General features: G+C 40.5%; 1 protein-coding gene across 2 annotated transcripts in view; it reads right to left on the reverse strand.

The window, feature by feature from the left end:
- Positions 1-14,176, reverse strand: part of RASSF5 (Ras association domain family member 5) — a 75,953-nt gene that overhangs the window by 37,423 nt on the left and 24,354 nt on the right. The window contains exon 1 of one of the 2 annotated variants that reach the window (XM_075853712.1): positions 11,959-12,318. The exons of the other annotated variant lie outside the window; for it this stretch is intronic. Coding sequence (XP_075709827.1) covers positions 11,959-12,063 — 105 coding nt within the window. The 5' untranslated portion in view covers positions 12,064-12,318. Of the gene's footprint in view, positions 1-11,958; positions 12,319-14,176 lie in introns of those variants that run through there. 2 annotated transcript variants of the gene reach the window in all.

Consider the following 14,176-nt stretch of genomic DNA (forward strand, 5'->3'; position numbering starts at 1 on the left):
TCCCATAGCACTGGTCGATACTCGCAAGAACCTGATGCCCAATATAAACCCTCTCACAGAGCAGTTCAGAGTGAAGCAGCATGATGCATGATCATATTTGAAAAAGGCACTGCTGTGGAGCACTTGTAATAAGTAACTGTGGTAAAAATCTCCCATATTTCTCATGTATCTGTTTCATTGGCTTTCTCCGAGCTCAGGCTTCACTAAAAGTAGATCCCATACTGAAAAGTTTTGTTCATCACTGGTTTAGCCAATGACAAAATATGTTGCCATGTGAATAAGCCAGCTGCCGCTAGCCTTGCTCATACCTCCATGGCCTAAGCAGTAACATGTTCGAAGTTTGTTATATATGTTGTGCCATAATGTATTTATTGTGGACTCTTTATTTTTTTTGGTAGTAAAATCCCTATGTGCTCCAAACCCCAAAAAGTAATACCCTAAACAGCTGCCTACTAGAATTGCCTTCCAGATGTATGGCGTATAATTAATTACCTGATAGATGGGAAGGGGGAAGTATAGAGCGGGCTCACGAGCTCAGCCCGCTCCATACAACGCGTTTGTCGGCTGTATGATACAGCCGGAACCTCACTCTAATAAGCGGTTACAGTGAAGATCCTGCTTGTTAACCCCTTAGATGCCGCTTTTAATAGCATCTAAGCGGTTAGAAAGAGGGGACGACCCCCTCTGACAGCTCATTTGCCCCCCCATGACGCGATCGTGGTCAGTCTAAAGATTTGTTGTCTGTCAGCCTAATGAAGGCCCCCAGGTCTGCCAACTTTGTATTCCTATTAAGGCCTACCTCCGGCAGGGCTTAATAAGAGACTATCAGAATCCCAATATTTTGCAATATAATCATATTGCGGTATATCATGCAGGTGATCCAATGATCGCTGGTCCAAGTCTTCTAGGTGGACTAAGAAAAGTAAAACATAGGAAAATTCCCAAAAAATTATGTACCAAGAAAAATATTGAACGTTCCAAAAAAAAAATTTTGACCCTAACACATTGTAAAAAAAAATGAATAAACATAATTGGTATCTCCACGTCCGTAAAAGTCTGAACTATTACAATATAAAATTTAACAGTAAACGCTGTAAAAAAAATTCAACCGGCAAAATCGCTGTTTTTTGGACACCTCAACTACCACAAAAAAATAGAATAAAAAGTGATCAAAAACTCGCTTGTACCCCAAAATAATACCATCAAAAACTACAGATCATTCCGCAAAAACAAAGCCACCATACCGCTTAATTGAAGGAAAAATAAGTGTTATGGCTCTCAGAAAGTGGCAACACAAAATAAATTTTCTTTTTAACAATAAGTTTTTCCTTGTAAAAGTATGTAAAATATTTTTAAAAAACTATATAAATATGGTATCGCCGTAAACTTGCAGAATAAAGTTAACATGTCGTGATGCAGTAAAAACTAACCCCAAAAAACAATGGGGGAATCAGTTTTTTTTTCCCATTCCCCCCCACAAAGATTTTTCTTCCTATTTCCTAGTACATTATATGGGACAATAAATGGTGCTATGAAAAACTACAACTCGTCCCACAAAAATAAAGTACTCCTACAGCTTTATTGACGAAAGAATAAAAAACGCATGGTTTTTGAAATATGGGAATGAAAAAACAAAAATAGAACTCACAAAAATGACTGCGGTGGGAAGGGGTTAAAGACGCTTTGTTCTGCTTAAAAAAAAAAAAAACATTTTCCCAGCTTTATAATCTTAATCGTAAACCTGTAGACCAGGATATGCAAACAGTTTTTATTCTTGAAGGTCCAATATGTTTGAAAAGATTGGCGCCCACTTGCAAAGTGTCAGTAAAAAATGGGGACATGGCTACATGTTTTGTGACTTATTTAGGCCGGATTCACACGAGCGTGTGCATTTTGTGCTCGCAAAAAACGCTTTGTTTTTCACGCGCAAAAGGTCCGTGTGTCATCAGCATATGGTGCGCGGCTGCGTGATTTTCGCGCAGCTGGCATCATGATGACACTCTGTTTTTATGTTTACAAACAGAAAAGCACATGGTGCTTTTCTGATTTCATTCCTAGTTTTTACTACTGTAGCGCGCATCACGCGTGGCACCCGGAAGTGCTTCCGTGTGCCGAGCGCAATTTGCACGCACCCATTGACTTCAATGGGTGCGTGCAGCGCAAAACACGGGCAAATATAGGACATGTCATGAGTTTCACGCAGCGGATATACGCTGCGTGAAATTCACTGACAGTCTGAACGGCCCCATTCATTAACATAGGTCCGTGCGACGCGCGTGAAAATCATGCACGTAGCACGGACGTATTATACGTTCGTGTGAGTAAGCCCTTACAAAAATTATCCATGAGGCATGACCTAATCTACCCTAAAAGAAAAATTTCCCTACTGATCTTAAGTGGCTAACAAACTGGATAAACATATAAACAAGTATTCTATACATTGATATAGCAGTTGATATTGTTTTGCTCTAAAAAAATCAAACGTTTTTTTAAAGCCATCTACTGTTCCTGCTGTGACCTGCTCCTGCAATAGGCTATTCCACAGATTCACAATTCGTATGGTAAAGAGCATTAGTGTTTTGAATACGGTGCCATACTTTGTTTATTTGTTGTCTGTCAGATGTATCTATTGTTTTTAACACCTTGGCAACATGTCATGTAAAGTTACCTCGCTGCCGCCAAGGGGTATGCACAATGCCATGTAACTGCACGTGATGGTGCGGGCTCAGAAGCTCAGCCTGCACCATCACCAGTGGGTGTTAGCTGTATTTTAAAGCTGACAGTTTGCTGTAACGGCAAAGCCTGGATACCCGCTGATTAACTCCTTAGATGCGGCGGTCAAAAGCGACTGCAGCATTTAGGTGGTTTGTAGCCAATCGGCACCCTTGTGATCACAGGGATGCCAACAGTTGCTATGGCAACCAGAGGCCAAACAACGGCCTCCTGGTCTGCCAAGTATTGAAGCCTATTAGGCCCCACCAGAGACAGTCTCTTATTGCTGTTTTTTGGTCACCTTGCTTCTAAAAAATTTTTTTATAAAAAGTGATCAAAAAGTCACATTTATGCCAAAGTGGTACCAATGGAAACTTCAAATTGTCCCGCAAAACAAAAGCCCTCACACAGTTCCGTCGACGAAAAAATTCAAAAGGTGCAGAGGGTGTTCCAAAAGGGGATAAGATTGGGCATCATTTATCAGTGTGACACTGGCCACATATCTGTGGATTATTATTTATTTACCACATAATTTTACCTCCTTATTATGCCCTGATGTACTCTGCACAGCTTACATATGTGTTACAGCTGCGGCCGCGTAACTCCGCCACTCACCACCGTCGGAGGTCCTCGACCGCAGACTCCTTGCCGCTTGCCAGCATCTCCCTCCTAGGAGACGCCAGCTCATGCGACTGTCCTGCCCTGGTCCATCTGTTAAAGGGCCAGCACGCGCGCTTGCTAAAAATTCCCTATCCAATCCCCAGATCAGACCTGGACTATAAAAAGGGCTCCGCCCTTTCATTCCTTGCCTGAGCATTGTTGTTGTCTACCCATGTTAGTTCTGCGAATGGTCCCTTAGTTATATCTTACTCCCAGTGTTCCCGTACCCTGCTACCTGCATTCTGCATCCGTGCTGGTTTGTTCTTGTGCCTTATCTAGTGTTAGAGTCGTGTTGTGCCATCTGCCATGCCTGCAGTCATACACCACGTCTGGTGTCATCTGCCACGCCTGATATCATCTGCCACTTCTGGCGCCACCTGCCACATCAAGCTCCATCTGTGCCAAAGCCTCTGCTACTGTCTGGCCTCTTACAGGTACCCTTGTGCTAGAACTTTGCATAGACTTTGTATAGACTGTGATTTGGCAAGCTGACACTCTGCTACGGCGGAGTGCCCTAGTGGGTCCACATACCCCGAGATTGTGACAATATGCGCCCAGATTATAAATTGAAATAGCATTAAAACCCCAAACAGAACAACTTCCAAGCAAAATCTGCGCTCCAGAAGCCAATTTGGCGCTCTCTCCCTTCTCAGCCCTACAGTGTGCCCAAACAGCAGGTTATGTCCACATTAATGTCATTACCATATCCGGGAGAACCCGCTTAACAGTTTATTAAGTATTTGTCTTCAGCGGTACAAACTGTGCACGACATATTGCACACCAAAATGGCGTATCAGTGTTAAATTGTAATTTTCACTTTGCACCATCCGCTGCGCATTAATTTCTGCTAAAAAAAAAATACGAAAAATTACGCTTGTGGCATTAAACTGCTCACACCACTTGATAAATGCCTTGTGGGGTGTAGTTTCCAAAATGGGGTCTCTTCTTGGGGGGGTTGTTTCACTATTTGACCTCAGAGCCCTGCAATTGTGGGCCAGTAATGCGTAAACCTCCAAAATAGGCCTCAAATGTGCATGTTTTTTTTCCACTCCTGAGCCCTCTTGTATGTCCAGGCAAAAGATTAGGGCCACATGTAGGGTTTTTCTAAAGCCAAAAAACATAGCATAATAATTATAGAGATTTCTTTTCATAGTGACACGAGCTGGGCAACACATATTGGGCACTGAAATTACATATCTGTGGAAAAAATGCAGGATTCACTTTGCACCATCCGCTGCACATTAATTATAAAACACCTGTAGGGTCAAAATGCTCACTACACCTCTTAAGAAATGGCTTGAGGTGCGTAGTTTCTATAATGGGGGTTACTTCTTGGGGGTTTGTTTTATTATTTGACCTCCGAATGCTGCAATTGTGGGCCAATTCTGTGAAAATCACCAAAATAGCCCTCAAATGTGTATTCTGCTTTTTCACTCCGTAACCCTGTCATATGTCAAGGCAAATTATAAATGCCTTGAGAGGTGTCGTTTCCAAAACTGGGTCACTTCTCAGGGGTTTCTACTGTAATCTGATACCTCAAGGACATTGCAAATGCAACATGGCGCCCGAACACCAATCGATCAAAATGTGCGCTCCAAAGGCCAAATGGCGCTCCTTCCATTCTAAACCCTGCCATGTCCCTAAACAGCAGTTTAGGGCGACATATGGGTTATTGCCATACTTGGTAGATATTGAATAACAAATTGTGTAGTGCAGTGTTTTTTACTCCGATTATCCCTTGTGAAAATGAAAAGTTGGGAGTTAAAACGACATATGTTTAGAACTAAATTAATTTTTAAATTTCACTGCCTGTTTCTAATAAAATCTACACAGCACCTGTGAGGTCAAAATGCTCACTGTACCCCTGGATGAATGCCCTGAGTGGTGTGCTGGTGCCTCAGGGGCTCTACAAATGCAACACGGCACCCAAAAACCAATCAAGAAAAATCTGCATGCCAAATATTGCTCCAGCCAGTCTGAGCCCTGCCATGAATAAAAAGAGCCGTTTATGACCACATATGAGGTATTACTGTACTCAGGAGAGATTGCTTCACAAATAGGGTACTTTTTCTCTTTTATCCCTTGTGAAAATTCAAAAATTCTACATTTTAGTGGGAAAAAAAATCATTTTCACGCCCTAATTTTAATAAATTCTGCAGAAGACCTGTAGGGTCTCACAATACCACTAGATTCCATGAGGGGTGTAGTTTCCAAAATGGAGTCACTCACTTGGGGGTTTTCACGGTTTTGTTCCCAAAGGCGACATTGCACCCAAAAACTAGTCCATCAAAATTTGAGCTCCAAAATCAAAATTGTGCTCCTTCTGGGCCCTGCCGTGTGTCCAAACAGCAGTTTATGACCATGTACAAATTGCTTTACAAATGTTACAAATGCTACAATGTTACAAATGCTAAAACTTCATACGTGTCACGATCTGTGGGTATGTGGACCCACTGGGCCGTACTGTAGCAGGATAGCAGCTGGCCAAACAGTGTACCAAGTAAAGTCTATAGTCCGAGCAAGGGAACCTGTGGTAGTTCAGTAATAGTAGCAGCGATGGCTAGGCTCAGATGGGACCTCTGCAGCAGACACCAGGCGTGGTGTAACACAACAGGACTCAAACTCTTTTACGGCACAGGAACAAGGTAGCATGGGATACAGGTAGCAGGAACAGGAACACTGGGACCATTTTCTAGACTGACATGGGAAAACACAACACCGCTCAGGAAATGAGTGAGGAGGCAGGGCCCTTCTTATAGTCCAGGGTGATTAGACAATTCTAAACATGTGTGCGCGCTGGCCCTTTAAGGCCAGGACTGAGTTTGCGCGCTCCCTAGTGGTCACTGCAGGCCAGGACGGTCGCATGTGCTGGCATCATCGGGAAGGAAGGTGTCAGCAGGATGAGCGGAGTCTGCAGCCGCGGACGTTACAATATGATTAGAAAAACTTTTGATTTTCATTTTCACAGCCTAAATACAATAAATTAAGCAAAAAACCTGTGGGTCAAAATGCTCACTATACTCCTAGAGAAATTCCTTGAGGGGGTGTAGTTTCCAAAATGGTGTCTTTTGGGAGTATTTCCTATGTTTTGCCATCAAATGAGCTCTTCAAACCTGACATGGTGCCTAAAATATAGTAAAAAGGAGGCCCCAAAATCCACTACAGGGTGCATATTTTAAAATGGGGTGATATATGGGGGGGGGGTGGTTTTTAATTATAGGCCCCTCCAAACCACTTTAGAACTGAACTGGTCCGTAAAAAAATAGGTTTTGGAAATTTTCTTGAAAATGTGACAAATTGCTGATAAAGTTATATGACTTGTAACGTCCTAGAAAAATAAAAGGGCATTCAAAAAATTATGTAAACAAAGTACACATATGTTAACTACTACTTTGTGTGGCAGTACTATCTGTCTTACAAGCAGATACATTTAAATTTAGTGAAATGATAATTTTCCCAAATTTCCTCTAAATTTTGGTGATATTCACGAATAAACACTGAATGCATTGACCAAATTTTACCACTAACATAAAGTACAATTTGTAGTGGGAAAGCAGTCTCAGAATCGCTTGGATAAGTAAAAGCATTCCAAAGTTATTACCACATAAAGTGACACGTCAGATTTGAAAAAATGTGCTGTCTCTCCAAGACGTAAAGAGACATTAGTAAAAATTATATTTTAATATGAGTCACTTATATATGAACTCCTCACAGTTCTTTACAGAGTAAACTTTGTTTGCATGAGGGGTTTTGTTCTTTCTAAGTACTTTTTAAAGGACCAGGGATTATTCATTGCATGTGGAGGACAGGTGTATCAGACATCAATATAGGAGAGGGTTCTTTACAGTTAAAGTAGTCAAACTATGGAATGCCCTAGCCCAAGAGGTAGTAATGAGAGATACTATGTCAGCATTCCAAAAAGGCTGGATGATTACTTACTGACAAATGGCATTGAGGGTTATAACTAATATATCAATGAAAAAAGTGTAATTGATTGAGAAAGGATGAACTTGTTGGACCTGTGTCTTGTTGTCAAACTATGTAACATTGTAACGCATTTTTGGAAGGTGACCAAATATTGCATGGCCTCTTTTCACAAGCTCTTGTTCATTTAGAAGTTTTTAAATAAATTTTGCACACCTTCGTCTATAATTGTAACATTGTTTTTGTGTGTAAACCTCTACTTGTAGTTTTTTTTTTAAAGTAATTCCTTTTTGTCACAAAGTTACATGAAAATGGACATGGCTGCAAACAGCCCTTCAAGACAACTCCAATTGTCAGGTTGCCTGCTTTCAGGAAAAAGATGGGGTTTGAGGATGCGCATACTTTTTAAGTGTAATCCCTGTATTTTATAGGTTGTTACTTTTTTTTTTTTCCCAGCTTAAAACTAGATTTTTGGTATATTCAATTCCACAAATTTTATGAAATACGTGCATGTAGACGTAGGCATTACTGGTTTGTATGAGCTCTGAACATATTGAACTTTTATTTTTAAGACACGTGGTGCATCTCATTTTCAGCTTGGCTCAAACTTGTAGTCACAAATACCAATTTTTATGCATAAATTTCTGAGTGGCCTTTTGACACTGTGCTAGGGTGTTTAGCATTATTTTTTTTATTTTGTGATTTAGGTTTTATTTGTACATGTCAAATGTGTGAACATTGTACTGGCTACCAGAACAGCAAAATGTTCAAAAACCCCTGGCAATTAAAGGTTTAATCTAAAGGTATAACATGTGGAAATCTGTATAGCCTAAAATCCACTTAAAATAATTGTGTAACATGACTCCTTCCCTATCAAACTATCATGGCAAATAACAGGATGCAACATTTGTCAGCATGGAAAGATTTCCATGGTATCAAAGTCTGTGTGACTTCATAAAACCTATAAATATCAGTAGTGAATAATCAGATTTTCCACACTTAAAGAGGTAGTCCAGTTTAGAAAACCCATTTTCATATACCCTATTAGGTAATATTGATTTAATAGAGGGGGTACTCTGTTCATTTTCCTCATCTATAGGTCAGAGCAGAGCTGTTACAAAAAAGCTGGAGGACCTATGCTGCATTACACAGACATCCCATTGATTTGAGTAAATGCTGTGTAATACTTAATTTCCCTTGTGGTGGCGCTGCAGAAAAATGGAACACTTATTGCCAGGTTTCCCAACAAATCCCAACTGATCACAGGGAATCCCAGCAGAGAGGCACTTTGTGATCAGCGTAATGTCAAGGGACCCTTAGAACTAGCAGACAACCCGTTCAATCAGAATATATGAAATAACTCACACATAAGCATAAAGTTTGATTTGTTTCTGGCTAAATGGAATCCAAAATCTTTCATTTAGCTATATTATTCACAGCATAATTCAATTACTACTGTATATTGGTGCAAAAAAACTGCACAACTGCAGTTGTGCGCTTTAGACAATCCCCTTTTGTTAGAAGGGTCCCCCAAAAAATAATCTGATCACACAGTGTTCTGCTGCTAGGACCAACAGTAATCAGATGTATTTTGTTGGGAAACTTGGCAGCGAGCATTTAATTCCCCTGCAGCGCCACCACAGGAGAAATGAAGCATTGCACAGTTCATCATCAAGTCAATGGGCTGCCCGTGTATTGCAGTCTAACAACTGTCAGCAAAGATACTTATAATACGATCAGTGTTTTTGCATCTTGGACGTACATATGAACGAGGAAGGGGGCGGGGTCAGAGAAAAATAAAAATGGAGCATTCTGCTGGTGCTTGTTGGCTCCTCCCCCATTCACCACTCATGTTCAAATATTTCCTCTATCCTCTTCACTTATAATGTTTTGATGGTATGGATTCCTATAAATACACTATACACTACCGTTCAAAAGTTTAGGGTCACTTAGAAATTTCCTTATTTTTGCAAGAAAAGCACAGTTTTTTTCAATGAAGATAATATTAAATTAATCAGAAATACACTCTATACATTGTTAATGTGCTAAATGACTATTCTAGCTGCAAACGTCTGGTTTTTAATGCAATATCTACATAGGTGTATAGAGGCCCATTTCCAGCAACCATCACTCCAGTGTTCTAATGGTACATTGTGTTTGATAACTGTGTTAGAAGGCTAATGGATGATTAGAAAACACTTGAAAACCCTTGTGCAATTATGTTAGCACCGCTGTAAACAGTTTTGCTGTTTATAGGTGCTATAAAACTGACCTTCCTTTGAGCTAGTTGAAAATCTGGAGCATTACATTTGTGGGTTCGATTAAACTCTCACAATGGCTAGAAAAAGAGAGCTTTCATGTGAAACTCGACAGTCTATTCTTGTTCTTAGAAATGAAGGCTATTCCATGCGAGAAATTGCCAAGAAACTGAAGATTTCCTACAACGGAGTGTACTACTCCCTTCAGAGGACAGCACAAACAGGCTCTAACCAGAGTAGAAAGAGAAGTGGAAGGCCCCGCTGCACAACTGAGCAACAAGACAAGTACATTAGAGTCTCTAGTTTGAGAAATAGACGCCTTACAGGTCCTCAACTGGCAGCTTCATTAAATAGTACCCGCAAAAAGCCAGTGTCAACGTCTACAGTGAAGAGGCGACTCCGGGATGCTGGCCTTCAGGGCAGAGTGGCAAAGAAAAAGCCATATCTGAGAATGGCTAATAAAAGGAAAAAATTAATATGGGCAAAAACCACACAGACATTGGACAGAGGAAGATTGGAAAAAAGTGTTATGGACAGAAGAATCAAGGTTTGAGATGTTTGGATCACACAGAAGAACATTTGTGAGACGCAGAACAACTGAAAAGATGCTGGAATAGTGCCTGACGCCATCTGTCAAGCATGGTGGAGGTAATGTGATGGTCTGGGGTTGCTTTGGTGCTGGTAAAGTGGGAGATTTGTACAAGGTAAAAGGGATTTTGAATAAGGAAGGCTATCACTCCATTTTGCAACGCCATGCCATACCCTGTGGACAGTGCTTGATTGGAGCCAATTTCATCCTACAACAGGACAATGACCCAAAGCACACCTCCAAATTATGCAAGAACTATTTAGGGAAGAGGCAGGCAGCTGGCATTCTATCTGTAATGGAGTGGCCAGCACAGTCACCAGATCTCAACCCCATAGAGCTGTTGTGGGAGCAGCTTGACCGTATGGTACGCAAGAAGTGCCCATCAAGCCAATCCAACTTGTGGGAGGGCCTTCTGGAAGCATGGGGTGAAATTTCTCCCGATTACCTCAGCAAATTAACATCTAGAATGCCAAAGGTCTGCAATGCTGTAATTGCTGCAAATGGAGCATTCTTTGACGAAAGCAAAGTTTGAAGGAGAAAATTATTATTTGAAATAAAAATCATTATTTCTAACCTTGTCAATGTCTTGACTATATTTTCTAGTCATTTTGCAACTCATTTGATAAATATAAGTGTGCGTTTTCATGGAAAACACAAAATTGTCTGGGTGACCCCAAACCTTTGAACGGTAGTGTATATATATATATATAGAAAGAGAAAGCTTGCAGCACTCCAGTTTGAAAAAATGGTGGTTTATTCAGTCAAACACACAGCAACGTTTCAATCCTACAATAGGACCTTTCTCAAGCAGAGAAAGGTCCTATTGTAGGATTGAAACGTTGCTGTGTGTTTGACTGAATAAACCACCATTTTTTCATAATGGAGTGCTGCAAGCTTTCTCTTTCTATATTTGATACTTCGTCCGAGGACCAGGACGTCTTGCTGGGCACCCGTACAATAATTTTCGTGAGTGCTGCTGCTTTCTACATATATGTATATATATATATATATATATATATATATATAATATAAGCACATATCTATAGCTCAGGCTCCACATACATTCTAAGGAGATTCATTGCTGTAGAATGTAATCCTGCCCGTGTGTATCCATCAAAGCAACAATAGGAGATTTTATGAAAACTTAGTCCAAGGTTAAAGGGGAGAAGATGTCCATAGTAACCAATCAGGGCCTCTGAAAAATGAGAACTGTAACCTTATTGGTGGCTACGGGCAAATCCTCTTTTGCTTGCAGTAATTTTGATGAATTTTACCACCAATATTTATTTTTTTTATCAATGTAAATCAAATAAATATTCCATAAGCTAAATGTCTAATATTGTAAGTGATTTCATACCTTATTACCTATAGAAAACCAACAACCAGTATGTTTAATGTGCCTCACTGTGAATTTTCGCCATCAGTCTCGGAAATACGTGTCACAATCACGCAGCTACAGGCGACTATTATTGCAAAATTTAAAACATCTGATGATTTTGCTTAAAGATTCAAATGGTGATAATGAAAAATTGTGTCTGTGGCTACGAGGGCTCATTATTGATCATGTACAATACAATGTCACGCGGGCCTTGTACCACAAACGTCTTTAGATATGGACTCGATGCAAAATGCCACCCACCCACCTCCTTGTTCACACTGTATAGAGGGCCACTTTGACACTTTCCTTCCATACAGTGCAGGCTCCTTGATGAGCACACATGACATACGTGACCAGTCAGAAGCATATTGCTCCCATTACACACAGGGCACATGGGCAGGTCTCACACTCACACCATTACATTGATGTACCATTACCTTCACAGCCTTCCTGGATAGGTTCTCTCTGGCGGTAAAGAAATAATCTTCAATGTCCTCCTCCAGGCTGCAGTACCCACTGCTCATACTTCCGCTGACTGTCATGGGCACCTCAGTGATGATAGAACCAGCTATAGGGAGTCAGCAGTCCTCAGAGGTTGTGTACAACATATCCCCCCTCTGTGTATATTATTAGAGCCACTTGTCTGCGTTTTTCCCCCTCACACAACAGGGCGGTGAGGCTAGCACAGGTATCGCACTGCTGCTGCCATTCCTGAGGTACCTGCACGGCTGGCTGACACTATCTGCAGCTGCTGGGTTACAGTAGAAACACAGCTCTGTAGTTCTCAGCTTCTCCTTCCCCTGCCCACTCCCTCCTCCCCTAATGCAGTTTATATTTCTGTTAAACCACTTCCCTTATGTCCCTTCTCTATGCTGCGATTTCTAGGTGCTGTGACAGGAGGTATATTGAGATACAGCCTCATTAAGGTCGTCATGTGTGACATTACCAGAATTCGACAGTCTTCTCGAGGGATTTTCTCTTATCTTGGGGGGGTTTACTCATGAATTCTGCGTCTGTTCTTCACAGTTTACTCAGGAATTCCCTTAAACTTTCAGAGGGGATTTTGTGTTATCATCATTAAAGAATAATACCGTACATTCATTTCTCAGTGGTATATGCAATGCACTGCTGGTTTTTAGCATCTGTTATAGAAGGTGGTGTGTAGAATGGACTCCCATTAAAAAGAATTTTCTATGTACTTTGCTCACGTGGTGCTTCTTAAAGTGAATCTAAATCAAATAACCGGGTTTGAATATTTATATTTCACATTTTATTTGGACAGTATCATTCAAGCCCTCTATTACTTCCTCTTAATGCTTATAGGGGGAAGGGGTAGTCTAAAACTTTAACCCATGGAATCTGCTGGTGCCTAATATTATACCACAACTAACTGCATTGTGTGAACCTGTGTGGCCTTTTACTGTAACTCCTGTTTTAGAGAACTTCTGACTCATATCATGAGTATTTATCTACTTTATAAGTTTAAAGCTATCAGGCATGAGGCTTGGAAGAGCAACGGAGACCCTTCATTCCAGCCACCGATGGTAGCACTTCACAGATTACCACCACTAAAAACTTCTAAAGTGTCTTTTACAAGTCAAGTTTCATAAAACTGGGGGTACAGTTTACGGAAACCTACAAGTGTTTTCACTCATGTGTTGGTAAATATAATTTCAATGGAAAGAAACCATGAATGGAGAAATTTGTCATGAGTAACTACCCTCATATGTGACAGTGTTAGGACAACGGGGCATTTATTCGGGCTGTTCCCCATGATCTGGGCCATTGTGTTACACTTTGCCTAGCAATGCTATCTTGGTGTTCACAGGGATACCGGGTCCCCATGGCAAAATTCAGAATGGCACCCTCACCTCAAGACTATCCAAGCTTTAGATGCCTTCAACTAAGACAGAACAGAGAGCCTATGCAGAAGCAAAAAAAACAAACACAAGTGCTTAGTAAAGGTGTCATTCAGCAATACCCATAACCCTTTCTGGGTATTATAGCAATGTTGTGGTCTGCTTCTATGACAAGTGTTTTACAAGTTGCATTGATTTAAATGAGCGCAACTAAATACATCATCTATAAGCAACAACAGAATAAAACTTGCGTGCAACAATTTGAACAACTTTTTTATTTTTTACTTTGTTTTTCAATTATACAATCCACTAAAATGAACCACACAATACATGCATTCATGTTTTCCATCTAATTCATACATTTACATGCAACTTATTCTGTGTATGGAAGGGACTTTTAGATTTATTGAATTTATCATTCTATTTTCATTGGCTTTGTGCTGCCCTACATAAACCGTGAAAAAAACATACATAAATCTTGTTTCCATATGAGAAGTAACTTTTCTGTACCTTTCTTAACTTCCTCTTGCAAAAACCCAGTAGCAATGTTTCTACGTAAGTACATCCGGAGAGGCTGCTAGCAATACGAGTGATAACATTCTCACCCACAGATGTGTGTTTGTTAAAGGTTAAAACGCTCCTAGAAAAGACTCAACATAGTAGCCCATAAAGTACAGCCTATCATATAGTGACTTTAAAGCCATAATGCAAGTAGTTACAGTCCTTAAAGTATGTGTGAATTCACCGTGTAATAGTGTGTCATTTAAACGTTTTTTTTTAGGAATAAAAAAGCAAT

The sequence above is a fragment of the Rhinoderma darwinii genome, chromosome 2 (genome assembly GCF_050947455.1).
Source record: "Rhinoderma darwinii isolate aRhiDar2 chromosome 2, aRhiDar2.hap1, whole genome shotgun sequence".
NCBI lineage: Eukaryota > Metazoa > Chordata > Amphibia > Anura > Rhinodermatidae > Rhinoderma > Rhinoderma darwinii.